The following is a 14,995-nucleotide window of genomic DNA, read 5'->3' as shown; positions in this document are numbered from 1 at the left end:
ACTTAATCCTGCATCTGAATTAAATGATGTGGCCTAGTGGGCTGTATTGTCCCTGACCACCAGGGCTGCTTAGTGGTCTTCTTGTCAAGGTTGTGGGGGCTGGGGGGCATTTTCTCATTTCCACAGTCAGGCTGAACACAAAGGCCTCCTTATCCTGTGGGCTCGATATGCACTGGAACCCTGTGCTGGCCTGTTTCCCTGGAGGCTCCCCCCTGCTGCCATAAAAGTCCTTCTGCATCATCATTTACAAAGTCTTCTGCTTCAGACTGCCCATGCCAGTGCCCTCCTTGGCAAACCACTAGTAGGGAGCTTGCTGCTGCAGTAGGAATTTCTGTGCTGTTTGCAGAGAACTGCTAGAGGAGCCTTTTCTTGCTGCTTTGGCCAAGTGGATGAAAGTGGGACTCAAACCAGGGCCAACATGGCCAGGGTTGAACTTTGTGCTGTTTTGCTGGATTTTTGTTTAGCTATTGGATGCTGTAAACTAGATGATACATGGTCAAGTTAGGTTTAATAATTTGGGTAAGCAGGATCACAAATATAGTTGCACAGAATCCATTTTTTATCATTCAGCCATCCTATTGTTGTCCATTTCATATATGAAATTTTAAATATAAACAGTAGTTGGAAGGATGAAAGGGAAAAACCCTCAGATTTCTACCTCAAAAGCCATAGTAAATGTATCTACAAGGCTCTGCCAGCGGAGTTGGCTTTGTAAACGACCACATCCAAGCAATATCCAGTCCGTTGCACTATGCTGTAATGCCTGCCTTTGTAGGAAGTAAAACCCAAATGTGCCCTCACTTCCCTTGGTAGTGAAAGGTTGATGCCCTTATTTAAATGTATTGTCCTTTGATTTGGTAGTTTTATTTATCACTCCCCTTTTTCATAGGAAATGTGGCTGTTCTAATCTATAGTAAGATAGTTGACTTAACATATTACATTTGTTGTGTATTAGTCATTTTTATAAACATTTAAATATGTGGTCAAGTCATCGTCTCCAGAGCAACTGCACGGCGAAAGGTTTTTAAAGCAATACAAAGCACGGTAGATTTTCGTTTATAAGATGGGCAAGGGGGCCGATTCCGGATGGGACACCGGTATGCGGTTGCTAGGGGACTTGTAGCATGAAGCCAAGTTTGCATCCTGTGGTCTTCTCCATTCCTTGATTTCTACCAGATGTTTCCTGTATCACTCAAGGAGAGATTCGATGACTTGTGGAGGAGCCACAAGAGCAGGATTCTGAGGCTTCCATATTGCAGTGGATAACCAATGAAACACAAAACAAAATAGATTCTGCTAATGTCTTCTGTAGTTTTGATATAGTCTACCTGTTCCTGTTTATTTAAACTTCTGACTGTCTGTAGAAGGAAAAACTCCTTCTCTGACCTTTTTCTTGTTTCACCTTTCAAAAGTGTGTGGTGTTGACAAGCAGACACATTGCCTTTCACCTAAGGTTCCTTTCATCTTCTGAGAAAAGAATAATAGTTCAAAGTGGTCTACTTAAACAATGTTCAAAAATTTCCTTTATATTTCATGCCATGTGGGTTTTGTCATGATTCTAAAATGGATTGATCCTTCTAAATAACCATTCAGGAATGCCACGAATTGCATGTTGTGCATTACTAATGGCCTTTTTTTTTTTTTAAAAACACACACACACACACGTACAGAGGAATGTTCATTAACTTCCCTTGTGCTCTCATTGCCTTTCAGTTTTTTTTTTTTTTTTTTTTTTTTTTTAAACAACCCTCTGAACATTTAATCTTACATGTTAACTTGTGGTTACAGATCACAATTTTTTTTCTTCTATATACCATGCTTTTATTTTGAAGGGGCATCCAGCCTGCTGAGGCCTTTCCTTTTGCTCCCCCCTTCCTCCCTGGACAGCCTGCCAAGTTTCTGGGGCCCCTGGCTTTTCTTCTGGGAGGATTCTGGGTCTTCATGCTTTTTTGGCAGTGATTAAAGTTAGGTTGGTAACACCCCCCTCTCCCCACACTTATCCTTGTTTTTAATCAAAACAGATGGCAGCTTCATATTTTTCATCTGCTGCTCACCCCCCCCTTTTTTTTTTTTCTGTAAAGGCAGGAGCAATTATTTGTTAAATACCCCCACTCCATGATTTCTCTCATGTCTGTTTTACAAGTTTGCCCAGAGATGCAAGAAGACCACTGGTGAGAATCTAAATCTTACTTTTTCACCCACTGCTAGCATGCCCTAACCAGTACTGAAAGCTCATTAGCACACAGTTAGCACACAGTTAACCCACATGGGGATAGGAGTGGGGGTGATGAAGTTCTGCTTTGTAGTTCGGATGTTTATTTTTTGCGTAAGGCACACATTATGAATTTGTTTCTTTATGATGTGTGCATTTCATGGTTTTAAGTGATTTACAAAAAAATTAATGTGTATGGTATTAAATTTGGTAAGCACTCATGTTGAGAATGGTATGGGTAGAGTGTACTTGAAGCAGTGTAAAGATGATGTATACATGTACTGTTGTAACAGGTCAAGATTTAAGTACAGTCAGTGATAGTAAATGACTTCTGATGACTTGTATCTTTGTCATTGTTCTTGTGGTGGTCTTGTACACCTTTGCTGAAGTAGTGCGTTCAAGTGAGTAGTTGAGCTATACTACTATCCCCTATGATCTCCAACCTCCAGGTCTCTTAGGAAATGAGTAGCTCATAGTTTGAGAGAAGGGGATTAAGCTGTTCTATGAGAGTGGGCATGGAGTTCTGCTGTTTTCCATGTTGGCTAAATCTGCTTCTCCATGGTCTGTCCTTTTGCCGGGTGGCTGTTTTTCTTTTTTTTCCTGGGCAAATGATGTTTCCGAAGGATGTTACCATGTGCTGCAGATGCTTTCCGTGGTAGTCTGGTTGCCTAGCGACAGTTTATTTCTAGCACTGAGGCCAGGGCCCAGTCCCCAAATTGAGCCTCTGTGTCTCCTTCACTCTTTTGCTTTTACTGCAGTATCAGGTTGCAACAGCAAAGATTTGATGTACTGTGTACAGTTAAATTGTGGTTTAGGGATACCTGAATATCAGGCTACTCACTGATTTGATGTTCGATGTAGTGAACCATGTTCAGTGGTGGTCTGTGGAGAAGATGAGAGATGCTAGTGAGGTTCTTGATTGATCATTTAAATTTCTGAAGTTCTACAGATTCTACAGCTGATCGAATCTAGCTTGATTCATATGTAATTTTGCATGAAAATGTATTGTTTGCTTGTTGGGTCCTTAAATTGGCTCTTACTTTGAGCTTACTATGATTCTTGGAGTGTTAAAGTCTCTTATGACTGATTAAAAACACGCATGCAAGGTCCATTGTGAGTGTAGATTGTGAGAAGTTTCTGAAAGAGTGGTTTGCTATCAAGTGCTGCAGAAGATGTATGAATATAAAGGTGAAGCTTTCCTGAGAATGTGATGGGGAGATGAGGCATATACACATAGACATGAAAACTCCACAAGTAGACTTTTGCTGAACAGAAATCTTGCCTTGTGCTTCACAGGGGTAAACCAGCTAATGGCGACTACCGCAAGGACCCCCGGGACCGAAGCCGCAGTCCCATTGAACGCGCTGGTGTTGCCCCGGGCATATCTATCCACGGGAATCACGTCTACGGCCATCTGCCTGTCATGGGCATGGACCAGCCCCTTGCGTTGACCAAAAACAATGGGGACACTGTGCGCTGTGTGGCAGTGCCACCCAGCCCGGCGCCGATTGAGCGTCAGCAGGTGAGCACGTTAGTGAACGATACTGTCAACATTTGTAAACTGTAGGGTAATTTTTCTGGTGCTGGTTTAATTCTTTAAGCAAATTAATCTGTCCGTTTGTAGAACCGTCCTTCAGTCATTACCTGCGTGTCTGCAAACAACCGCAACTGCAACCTGTCTCACTGTACCGTGTCGCACAATGGCTGCAACTCCAGCATGTCACTCAATTACAGGAGGCCGTCCAACAGTGAGTCTTGCATAAGTTATTGCTCACAGTTCACCAAACATGGCTTTTGTTCCAAGTACCTTGTACAGTATCTGTAAAACAGCCCAAACTGATGGTGTAATACTTCAGAGAAATATAGTATACATGTGCATCAGTGGAAGATATGACAAATACAAAAACCGTTTCTCTCCTACAATGAACATAGTTTTTGTCACCAGAAGCAACTACATAACTGCCTTTTGCCGCATTTCAGTGTTAAGGCAGAAGTTGGAAAAAGTAGTCTTCAGTTCTCTAGAGGGGTTTGTATACAGCTACTGTAACATCATCCCATCTTTGTATGGTCCAACTGCATGAAACTAGCAGGACAGCGGACACTTGTTCCTTGTTCTTCTGTCGCTAATGAAAGTGTCAAACTATCCAGTTATATATAATCTCTGGGGAAAGTTCTGTTGTGCCACCAAAAGCACATCATCTGAATTCATATGCTTTTGGTCATGTAGTATACCATTCCATAGCAGACTGTGAGAGTACACTCTGGGTCTGCAATCAAAGGAGATGTTAAAACTGCCCACATGAACTTAAGATTGTTAAACTCTTATAAAAGAGCTGGGAAACTTATAAACTTCTGCAAAAGATGTGCATCTTTGAGACAGTCAAAAGGGCAGTAGTGTGGTTTCCCATTGAGATTTTAAAGGGCCCTCAGTGAAAAATCATTACTATACTTTAAAACTGCTTGGATATCATTAGCTGTTTCTTGTGCTCATGTTACATGAATTGAGTGCTTCAGAGCTATCCTACTAAGCCATGATCATGACCGAAAGCAAAGGATTTAGAGTTGACACAGTGAAATTCACTTGAGATTTAAAGTTGAGATGGACTGTAACATATACCAAAATAAGTTTTTACTATGCCACAGAATTTATGAATATTATCTGGGGCTGGGTATTCTAATGAGCAAATCACTATGCAAAGTCCACAATACTTGGGTCTTTGAGATGGAAACATTGAACAGGGAGGGTATTTCACATGATGTGATGCTGAATTTTTGCTGTACAGGTATGACAATGTCCTGCTTTTCTCCAGCTAACACGGCCTGTGATCCGGTGATTGAGGAGCATTTCCGTCGCAGCTTGGGGAAGAACTACAGGGAGCCTGAGCCGGCTGCCAACTCTGTGTCCATCACAGGTTCTGTGGACGACCACTTTGCCAAAGCGCTTGGTGAGACCTGGCTGCAGATCAAGGCCAAGGGCAGTGGGTCTGGAAGCCCTGACTCCTCCCCTTCCAATCACATAGTCAACCACAGCCACTCTCCCTCGGTGGTATCGTGAGGAGCGCACACCAACTGTGGCCTTCTTGGGGGGTGTCAATGGAGCAAGGAACAATGCCAGCTGATAGCCATGTACATACAGATGGAGGGAGAGAAGGCAGAAGCTTTTTCACTTGATTTTTTTTTTTTTTTTTTTGTTAGCATCTTTGCATACATGCTTGGCCTTTTGCATTATTCACTGCCCTAAATGATGAATTAGCCAGAATTTTTTTTTTTTTTTTTTTTTTTTTTTTTTTAAGGAGTTATCACATAGCTTCCTAACTGTCTGTCTCTGTTACCAAAGAAAACCTCTGATGCAAATCCTGTTGCCCTGTAAAAAGAAAAAAGCCATTCTCTAGTCGCACCCCCACCTTTTTCCTGTTTGCTTCTCGTTCCTGCAGACACGTATGGTTTGCTCCGCCCCACCTTTCTGATTTGTCATTGTGTACGTGTTTTACTTGAAGAGTAAGGCCCAGTCTGATTTGCACTACTGGATTGAGGGTTTGAGGTTTCGTGCCAACCTTATGTCGGATACACAGCTTTTCTTCCTGTGATTTGCGGGCAAACTGCTAAGGAAATTGGTTAAGTGGTAATGTTGCATCTGTTTTCTCTAGGGGGAAGGCAAAGAAAGAGCTGGGGCAAGGGTGTGTGTGGCATTCTTCTAGCTTTCATTCAGTTGGCTGGTGCTTTCAACTGGACAGCGTCATTCTCTAAACATGGGCATTTACTAGTTTTGTCTCCCCAGGCACTGTGGATTCTGTAGAGTAGACACGATTGGAAAGGTAAAGTAGTGCTTACAGATGCATGTTTTAAATAGCTGGTATCTATTATTGTATAGACATTTCAATCTTAATACAGTTAGTCTTTCCTCAGATTTAGTTTATTTTTGTCGGTAACAGTCCTAGATATACTTACTGCTGGTACAGTTGTACTCATATATATATATATATATATTTTTTTGTCTCTTCCTAACCATTATGGTAGAAGCCAGCAACAGAGCGTCGCCTCCGGATAGGCCTTCTATATATAAACAATTCAATGTTATGTTAATCCATGGTACAGGATGCTATAGCTTTGTGCATGACTGAATAAGGTAAATATTAACAGCTGTAGACTGGTTGAGCCTGACAGTTGACTATCTCCCTAATAATGTCAAGACATTTTTTTTAATATATTGTTTTATCTACTCTTAAACAACATTGCATGTAGCACATGGTTGGCGCTTGATACTCTCCCCCCCCCCCTCCCATTTTTTTTTTTTTTTTTTAATACCCTGTATCAAGGCAACATACATTCCTCCAACAGGGAACTTTGTACTGGTGTTACAATTAACCCCCCCCCCCCATTTCAGTAGCTACTGACTAGAAACCAAGAACTCAAATGCTCTGCTCATCTTAAACATAACTATGTAGAGGTCACATACCCATACATTCCACCATCTTTGCTAAACTGTTGGACTTTTCATCTATGATGAAAATGACCAGTTTTTGAAAAGCAGGAACTAGCTGCTAGACAGCTTTCATTTGAGTATTTAGGTAGATGTTTCACTGTTAATTCATTTTTTCATTTTTCCCTTTTCACTGACATGTTGTACTTCATTAGACCTTTGTCCTTACAGAATGTGCATAAATACCAGATGGGAAGAAGTGTCTAGGTTGTCTCACACACATTTCACTGTCAGTTTACTAGGTAGGACAGTCTTTGCTTTGGCATACAGTCCCCTACACACTGTAGGGAAATCACTTAAATACTTTTTATATAGGTAACTAAGACCATCATTACGCTGTGCGTAACGAATGTACAGAGAAAAAAATCGTAGGTATTTTTTGAGGAACAATTAATTTGTTAATGATATGTAGCTATTTAATTTTCCCTATCCTTTATTATAATCATGCATTTTTTCAAGAAAAAAGTTGATCTTTTTTGTTTGTAGAGTTGTCTGTTTTAAGGTTTAAAAAGTGCAGGAACACAGTTATTCTTCAAACACTGCGTTGTCATTATAGCCACTTGTTTTATTATTGCTAAAGGCTACTGAGCAGTTAGTTACCGTACGACATTGACGCCTGTCGTTGCTGTTGTGGTGACGGTGTGAACAAAGTGCCCATTTTGAATCCCTGCTGAGATGGGCTTCCTCTCACTGGTCTGACAGAACATTAAGGGTTAGAGGTCAAAAGACTGTACTTCTGGAAGCTGAACTGAGAGACTCGCAGAAAGTTGTTTCACCAAACGGTGGACGTGGATGTGTCAGAAGTGGTTTGTAAATCTGTATAATACCCCCTGCGTGGCCTTGTTTGTCCTGAGAAAGGTTTTGGCTGGCCACCTTTTATTTTGTACTTAAAAGTAGCCTCAAGGAACAATAAAGTGCTCTTAAACCACAGTCCTTCGGGGGTTTTCGTGCAGTGACTGGTCTTCCACCCTTATACACTTTGTATGGCTCATTTTCATACTCGGGTTCAGTCTCTCACACACACAGATGTGACAAAGGGAAATGAATGTAGGTTGTGTGTTAAATGGTGTTTGACTTTGGTACCTGCAGAGGGGGTTTTACTGCTGTTGGCACCCCTTCTCAGGATTCTTCACGGGTAGCAACACAGTTTAGTCTCTCCTTGCTTTCCAGACTGATGTAGAAATGGGATTAAAAAGTAAAACATCACAGAAAAAGGACAATTTTACTCAGGTGGTAGTCGAATACACACTTTTTATAGTGGATCATATGGCTGCAGTGAAGACTTAAAAAAAAAAAAAAAACTGCACAGGGGCTAATTAGTTCTACCCATTTAAACATTCAATGTGCACAAGGGTTTGAGATCACAGTTGAGGTCTGAAGTGTGACTGGAGGAAGCCCATTGCTCTGGATTGCAGTCTTCACCAGCGCAGCACCTTCCTGCTGTGCTTTTGTAGCCTCAGACACTTTCGTCGTCACTCATGTCCCAGATCTGCACAGTAAAACAAGGTAATTTACAATCACACCTCCAGAATTGTCAAACTGTACTGCAGCACAGCTGTGGCCCCCCCAGGTGCAGCCCCATGATACTTAAAAGGACAACCATGAGAAAGTCATAATTCACAGAAGCCCAGGGATTTTTTTTTTTTTGTGGCAAATCACTCCCTTGTGACACAGGACTGGTCTGCTATGCTATGCAAATTAACTGCTCTCAGTGCAGAAACAGTTGATACATTTAACATGCTGTAGAAATGTGTAACTCTTGTGCTCACATATAGATGCCAACCAAAACAGGTAATTAAGAGACAAAATGCAGATATTTTTCAGCAAATGACACAAATGTAGGACTTTTCCCTAAAAGGCAAATTCAGCAGCTCTAAGTACTGCACCACCTGCTGCCCATTTACACCATTAACTATTTACTGACACCTGTATCCCAGGTGACTTGCAGTATCAGATACACACAACTATAATGCAGAGTAATGTACACGCAGACACAAAAAGGGCCCTTTAGAATTAACCAGTAAAAACACTGGGAAGAAACCAGAGCATGCCTTTTCTTTCCATTTCAGTATATTTGGTTTGACTCCCTTTACCCTCTACTTTAAATAATTGTAGACAAAGATTTTTTTTATTTTAAAGTTCCTATTAAGGTTTACTGAGTCCATAAAGTAACGGAGCGCTACTAAAAGTGAAAAAATGACAATGAACCTACTCGGATAGTGTATGTGGACTGGCTTCAGTAAGACCAAGGCTATGTGTCACTTTTAAAAATAATCAGAGGAGACAAACACCAACAGGCGAGTACGCAAGCGAGACCAGAGTGCCAGAACATAAGAGCTTGGGTACACAATTCCCACAATGCAGTGCGGCTCACGGTCTCTCTCTCTCTCACAGCTACTTGTTGCACGTTTCAAATGCGGACTCAGTGTATGGCTACAGACCACAAATCGTTGGGATGAGTGTATGCAACACCAAAATAAATGTTTACAAATTAAGTACATATCCAGTTTAGTTTCAAAAAAATATTTATATTTATTCATAAATTGTAGGCTTTTTCCCAAAGGGACTTAACCATTTATAGAGCAAGGTTATTTTTACTCTTCCAATTCAGCGCAAGTACCTTAATAAAAGGTACTATAGCAGGAGGTAGGATTCAAAACCGTGCCCTCCGAGTACAAGACAGCAGCTCCAACCACCTGCTTTTTTCTCACAGTAACAAGAAAAACAGATGAACGTGTCAACAGAAGAGGCACTGAAATGGGGCCTCAGTCTGCTGGACACACACCTGTGTTTGAAGCCCTTGAGCGAATCGCGGTCAAACCCAGGTCGTCGTCCGTCCTCAGTTCACTTCCTGCCCAAGCAACGCAAAAGGAAGTGGGACAATCGCTGAAGAGCCAACGCCCTTCCTGTACTCATAAGCCCCATGCGAAAGATGCGCTGCCCAGAGGTGCTTCCACAGGAAGGGCACAGGCCCGCACTGCAGGTGTGCTCTAGATCGCCCCCTGGATTCTTCCCGTCACGCTGCAGCTATGACACAGGAAGAGCGCACGTTCTGCTCAGTGGAAACACGACATCACGGGACACGCAATTACCAGAGTTACCGCGGTGCAGGTGGGGCTGTACGAGGACACACAGTGCCACCACTTCTACGTCAGGTGAGCAGCATCTTCACCCACTGCTCGTGACACTGATTACGGACGACAGACAGAGCAGAAATGAGGGCAGAGATGCCCTATGCGAGTGAACAACACTGGCTGACCAGTTGCTCTCTCACTCACACACACACACTATGGCAAACCTATACCAGCTGACAGTGAGCAAAATCCCACAAACAGCTGCTGTAGCTAGAGCAGAGATATGTACTGCGGTAAGGCACCAGGCTCCAAAGGCACAGGGACACCTTAAGTCAGGTCACGGGATGCACAGGAGCGAAGCTCATTCCGGAAGCTGCTGTTGACGTGAACCTGCTGTGCGCAGGACAGTCGGAGCCTGAAATATTCACCACAGTCCCACTGAAGAGCCTGTAGATGCTTGAAAAATTTTTGCACTCTTTTAATCCTTTCATAACCCCCCCATACACTGAGCTGCTTATGTGGATTTACCCATATATACAGCATGGTAATTTTTACCGTATTAAGTTTGGGTAAGTACATTGATTAAAGGCGCTGTAGCAGAAGGTGGGAAATAAGAGTCCTGTGAGTATGAAAAGATGGCCCTAACCATCATGCCACCTGCTGGTCCTACAAACAAAAACTTACACTTCAAGTAAGAAGCTGCTCTCATTTATATTTATATTCATGTTCATACATTTAGCACTTTCCTCCAAAGCCACACTCAAATCAGGGTAAATGAAAGTGTTTTAGCGCACCGTTTACGCCCAAACACAGTAGTTGAGTAGCAGCCAATGGAACTGGATACGCAAAGATCATCATGAGGTATGACAAGTTTACACAGCTCTCAGGAGGTTAGGAGAGAAATGGCCCTGAAAAGGATGGGTCTGAGACCCTTCTTGAATGTGGCAGGGATTCAGCAGCTCTGAGGGACACAAGGAGTTTGTTTCACCAGGGCCAAAAATGGAGAACCAACAGATTTTCGGTGTTGGACCCTTGTGAGCAGGACCACCATGCGGTCAGAGGTGGAGGAGCTCGGTGCTGTTACTGGGCTGTAGGGATTGACCAGGTCCTGCAGGTATTGGGGAGCGGATTCACTGATGGTCTTGTGGACCGAAACCAGAGTGCTGGACTCATATGGGTAGTATTGATATCTATGTACTGTAGCAGCTCCTCATTGACACGGTACTGTGTTTTTAACATTTCTTACCATAGCAAGTGACTACAAATACTCACATCACACCATGCAATAAATAATACCTATCCATTCATCCACACATCCATCCATATAGACATACATAACTGCTGATTGTAGGTACAACAACAACAACAACAACAACAGTAATACAGAACTGGACAGATCCGGTTTACATTACAGTCCCCCCCGCCCAGTGCACAGAACCACACTAGGGATCTGTAAGCAATTATTTTTCACAGTGGCTAAGAAAAGCTCCAGGAACTCTGAGCCGTCTTTCCCACAATGCCGCAGGCCTGGGACCGACAGCCGGGGGGGGTCAGTTTGTCTGCCCTTTCTCAGCGTGTCCCACCTCAGACTGGTCAGGTTCACATTCGGGCTGCATCTCCCTCGAACCCAACGTCTCACACGTCACCACACAAACCCAGGAGGGCCTTTAAACTGAGAAACGTGTGCCAAAGAAAGGCCGCATATGGTGGCGCGGGGCCCATGTGCTCCGTGTTTCCCTCATCTGTGGATCGCTGCGGTCACGTGGATGACCTGCGGCTGCCAGGTAAGAAACGGAAAACACAAATTCTTTATCACGTCTTTCTGCTGACCACCAGTCTCTGTAAGGCAACCCGGACGTCCCGACACGTCAGGATTTTATTGAGATTATTATTTGCATACTAAGCCCCGCCCAACATTAGCATCTCAATGTTCTAGTGTTCTTGGTGTGTTCAGGCTTTGCTTTACAGAAACATTTTCCTCCCTGGCGTGTGGTAAGGCTGCCTACTGGCGCATGCACCTGTGTGTTATGCGTACACACACACACACACACACACACACACACACACACACACACGTCCTACTTGGCAGGAAGATGCTGAGTCGCCTCTCGGGTTCGCTGCTGGCCTGTGACACACACTTTCACCTGGCGACTGCGTAAAGAGCACCGCGTGCGACCGCAACCGCAGGCAGCTTGCGAGTGGGGGAGGAAACACACGGCGTGCGGAACAGAACCGCAGGCTGAGCACGTGCGGCCTACTGAGTGTGTCTGGATCCTGTCGGGCCCCCGGCAGCGGCTGCTACTCCCGCACCTCAGCCTGGATCACTAATAACATCGTACAGGTTGGAAAAAGTAAAATTCCGGAAACACCTGGTTTAAGCACCTGGAACTGGTGACATTCGAAAACGGTGACGCCGAGTCGCTCTTAACTTAGTTAACAACGAACACAACTCCGCACCTCACGGCACGGTAATAATTCCCCAGCGCCCCCCACCCATCCCCTCCTGGGCTGCACCTTCCATAGCCTGGAAACATCTCCAGCAGCTTCACTCAAGTCTTCTCCATGGAAGAGGCTAGTGGGCCACTACTGTTGCAGACATCAGCTGGTCAGGTATCAAATGAGTAGCTCCGCCCCCAGACGTGTCGCGACTCCGCTTTGGCGCTATACCCCTGGAGACCACTGCTGTTCAGAGCGATGCCTGCTGCGGGCACCGGTACCCGTGGGGCCCGTGGCTCTCGGGGGGGATTGGGAGCCTCTTCCACCAGAGAGCCGCGCACTGTTGCTGTGTATGTGGGAGGCAGAGTGTTTACAAACAAAGAAGTAACCGACCCTTTGATGGTTTACTGCGGTCCTTCATAGGAGACGGACTCACACCACCAAACATTTGGCTGTTAGCCTTACGTTGTACTTATGAAACAACTGAAGTGGCGTTTACTCTGGGTTGTGTGGTTTTTTAAATTATTATTATTTTTGAGTGTCCTTTCAAGCAGAACAGAGCAAGCAGACTGTCAAAACCACCTGGAGGGTTCAGTCACACTATAACAACTAGCGTCTACTTCAATCATCTTCCCACGAATCAATCAATCAATCAGCTCATCTGAACTATTTTGTACAGTGTTCCGGCACTGTTCTGAATTAATGTTCTTACTACTGAGAACTCACTTCTCAGGAGCAGAACCATGTGCTATAAAAGTAGTGTTAAATAAGGAGTTTGAGTTGTAAATGTGTGTGGAGCTTGCATGTTCGCCCCGTGTCTGTGCGGGTTTCCTCCGGGTGCTCTGGTTTCCTCCCACACTCCAAAGACATGCTGTTCAGGTTCCCCCAGAGTGTGTGAGTGACACAGAAAGACAGACTGTGTTCCACTGATGTATGGATGAGTGACCGAGTGTAAGTAGTGTATCTAGCAGTGTAAGTCACCACGGTGAATAAGGTGTGTGGGCTGATAACACTACATAGAGTTCATTGGAAGTCACTTTAGAGAAAAGTGTCTGCTAAATAAATCAATGTAATGTAAATGTGTAACACTAGTCATACGCTCCACCACGGTATGCAAGGTAGGTACTTCACCTTTCTCCCGCTTTCTCAACGTCTCGAGTCCTGGGTGGATCATACCAGACCCGGGCTCTGGACACGGTGACGGGTGGGGAAACATCATCTCCGGGGCAGAAGAATGGCAGGAAGGGGCAGTTCCACTCTCACAATGTCGTTTCCTGACCAGCAAAGGGACCCCCCGCGGGGCCTGATACGGTCTGTCCTGGGCAGAGCCATCAAACTAAAGCAGCTCTGCTACCATAACTGAGAGCACATGGGGGGGGGCTTAGGGCCACTAACCTGGAGTGTCGATCAGGACGCGCTGACGGAAGTTTGGGGGTTACGCCCTGGCACACAGGACACTTCCCTGCGCATCGCTGACACCACATCCCGTCGTCCTCTCGCTGTCCAGGGGTGAGTCACAGCACCGCCACCCAGAGCAGGTGACTCACCAGCTGAGACTCCTCCCTGGAAACGCTCCGCACCTCAACCCCTCCGAGAGCCGAGACCACGAGTCCACTGCCCACGCTGAGCGGGCCTGAGGTATCACTGCTGATCTTCTGGATCTGCAACCAAGGTGTGTGTGTGTGTGTGTGTGTGTGTGTGTGTGTGTGTGTGTGTGTGTGAAGGGAGGGCCACCTTATAAAGAACAACAGGTCAGCCTGAGAGAACCTTGAAACCTCAGTGGTGGCGAGAAGGTTGTGGTACAAACAGGATCCCAACGAAAAGTGACGATGTACCTTGTCCCACCATCAGTGCCAGGCGTAGTGGTTACAACTGCCGCCTTCCACTCAACGGACCCAGGTTTGAATGCCACCTACTGCTACAGTACCCTTGCTTAAGGTACATACCCTAAGTTAATACAGTACAAAAAATAAAAAAATTACCCTGCTCTACAAATGGGTAAAACAGTGTAAGTAGCATAACGCTGTAAGTCACCTTGGAGAAAAGTGTGAGACGACTGTAAATGACTGCAAACCGTTGCAGTTGCGCCCCACACACACAGACACAGACACGCATGGCCTGTGTTGGGAGGGAGAGCAGCCCGGTCGCTGTTCGCTCGCTGCTGGGTTTCCCCCTCTCTGGGGCCCCAGGTTTACAGGCTCCTCCTCAGGATGCTTCACTCCCCCCCCCCAACCCCAGCCCCTCAGGGAAGGTGACTCATGCCTCAGCACACACCCCCCCCCCCCCCCCACTCTACAAACAAGGCGAGCCCACGGCCAGCGAGGAGAGGAGGCCCATGCCAGGACGTCTCCGCGTGTCGCCCCAGAACAGAGCCACACAGGCACCAGGGAGGAAAACAAAAGGCGGGTCGAGGGCGCGGCGGCTAAGGAGCGGGACGCAGCTGGGCTGTTCTTCCTCCCGACTGCACTTAGCTTGACTTCCCTCTCGCTCAGCCCCCTCTCCTCAGTGACACATTTCCTGTCCTACATCTGGAGCCAAACGCTTCCGAGCGATTAGATCCCCGTGTATTCCGCTCTCAGGCTCATTTGTGCAGTAAACGGATATGGTGCCCGGCCGGCACCGCACACATAAAAGCGGGACGAACTGGCACCGATGGCGCTTCGGACACCCACGTCCACGCCGTCACTCGACGCGCAGAAATGCCGACCGCGGACGGGAGTGTCGGGATGTCAAGCACAGCTGGAATTTGTCGACCAGCCTTTCAGAGACATCTCACACGTCCGATACGGGACG

At 45.4% G+C, this 14,995-nt stretch overlaps 2 protein-coding genes across 3 annotated transcripts in view; one reads left to right on the top strand and one right to left on the bottom strand.

The window, feature by feature from the left end:
- The window catches only part of vgll4b (vestigial-like family member 4b), a 33,975-nt gene extending 27,391 nt beyond the window's left edge, over positions 1-6,584 (top strand). For both annotated transcript variants that reach the window (XM_018744647.2, XM_018744645.2), the window contains 3 exons: positions 3,509-3,734; positions 3,837-3,960; positions 5,023-6,584. In XM_018744647.2, coding sequence (XP_018600163.1) covers positions 3,509-3,734; positions 3,837-3,960; positions 5,023-5,267 — 595 coding nt within the window. In that variant the 3' untranslated portion in view covers positions 5,268-6,584. The remainder of the gene's footprint in view (positions 1-3,508; positions 3,735-3,836; positions 3,961-5,022) is intronic.
- A 1,347-nt stretch (positions 6,585-7,931) lies between these two features.
- Positions 7,932-14,995, bottom strand: part of atg7 (ATG7 autophagy related 7 homolog (S. cerevisiae)) — a 44,268-nt gene continuing 37,204 nt past the window's right edge. Inside the window, exon 20 of the mRNA XM_018744510.2 lies at positions 7,932-8,181. Within this exon, the coding sequence (XP_018600026.1) occupies positions 8,149-8,181 (33 nt within the window). The 3' untranslated portion in view covers positions 7,932-8,148. The remainder of the gene's footprint in view (positions 8,182-14,995) is intronic.

This window comes from Scleropages formosus, chromosome 22, assembly GCF_900964775.1.
Source record: "Scleropages formosus chromosome 22, fSclFor1.1, whole genome shotgun sequence".
NCBI lineage: Eukaryota > Metazoa > Chordata > Actinopteri > Osteoglossiformes > Osteoglossidae > Scleropages > Scleropages formosus.
Note: the sequence above shows the minus strand (reverse complement) of the source record. Positions and strands in the feature narration are given on the sequence as shown.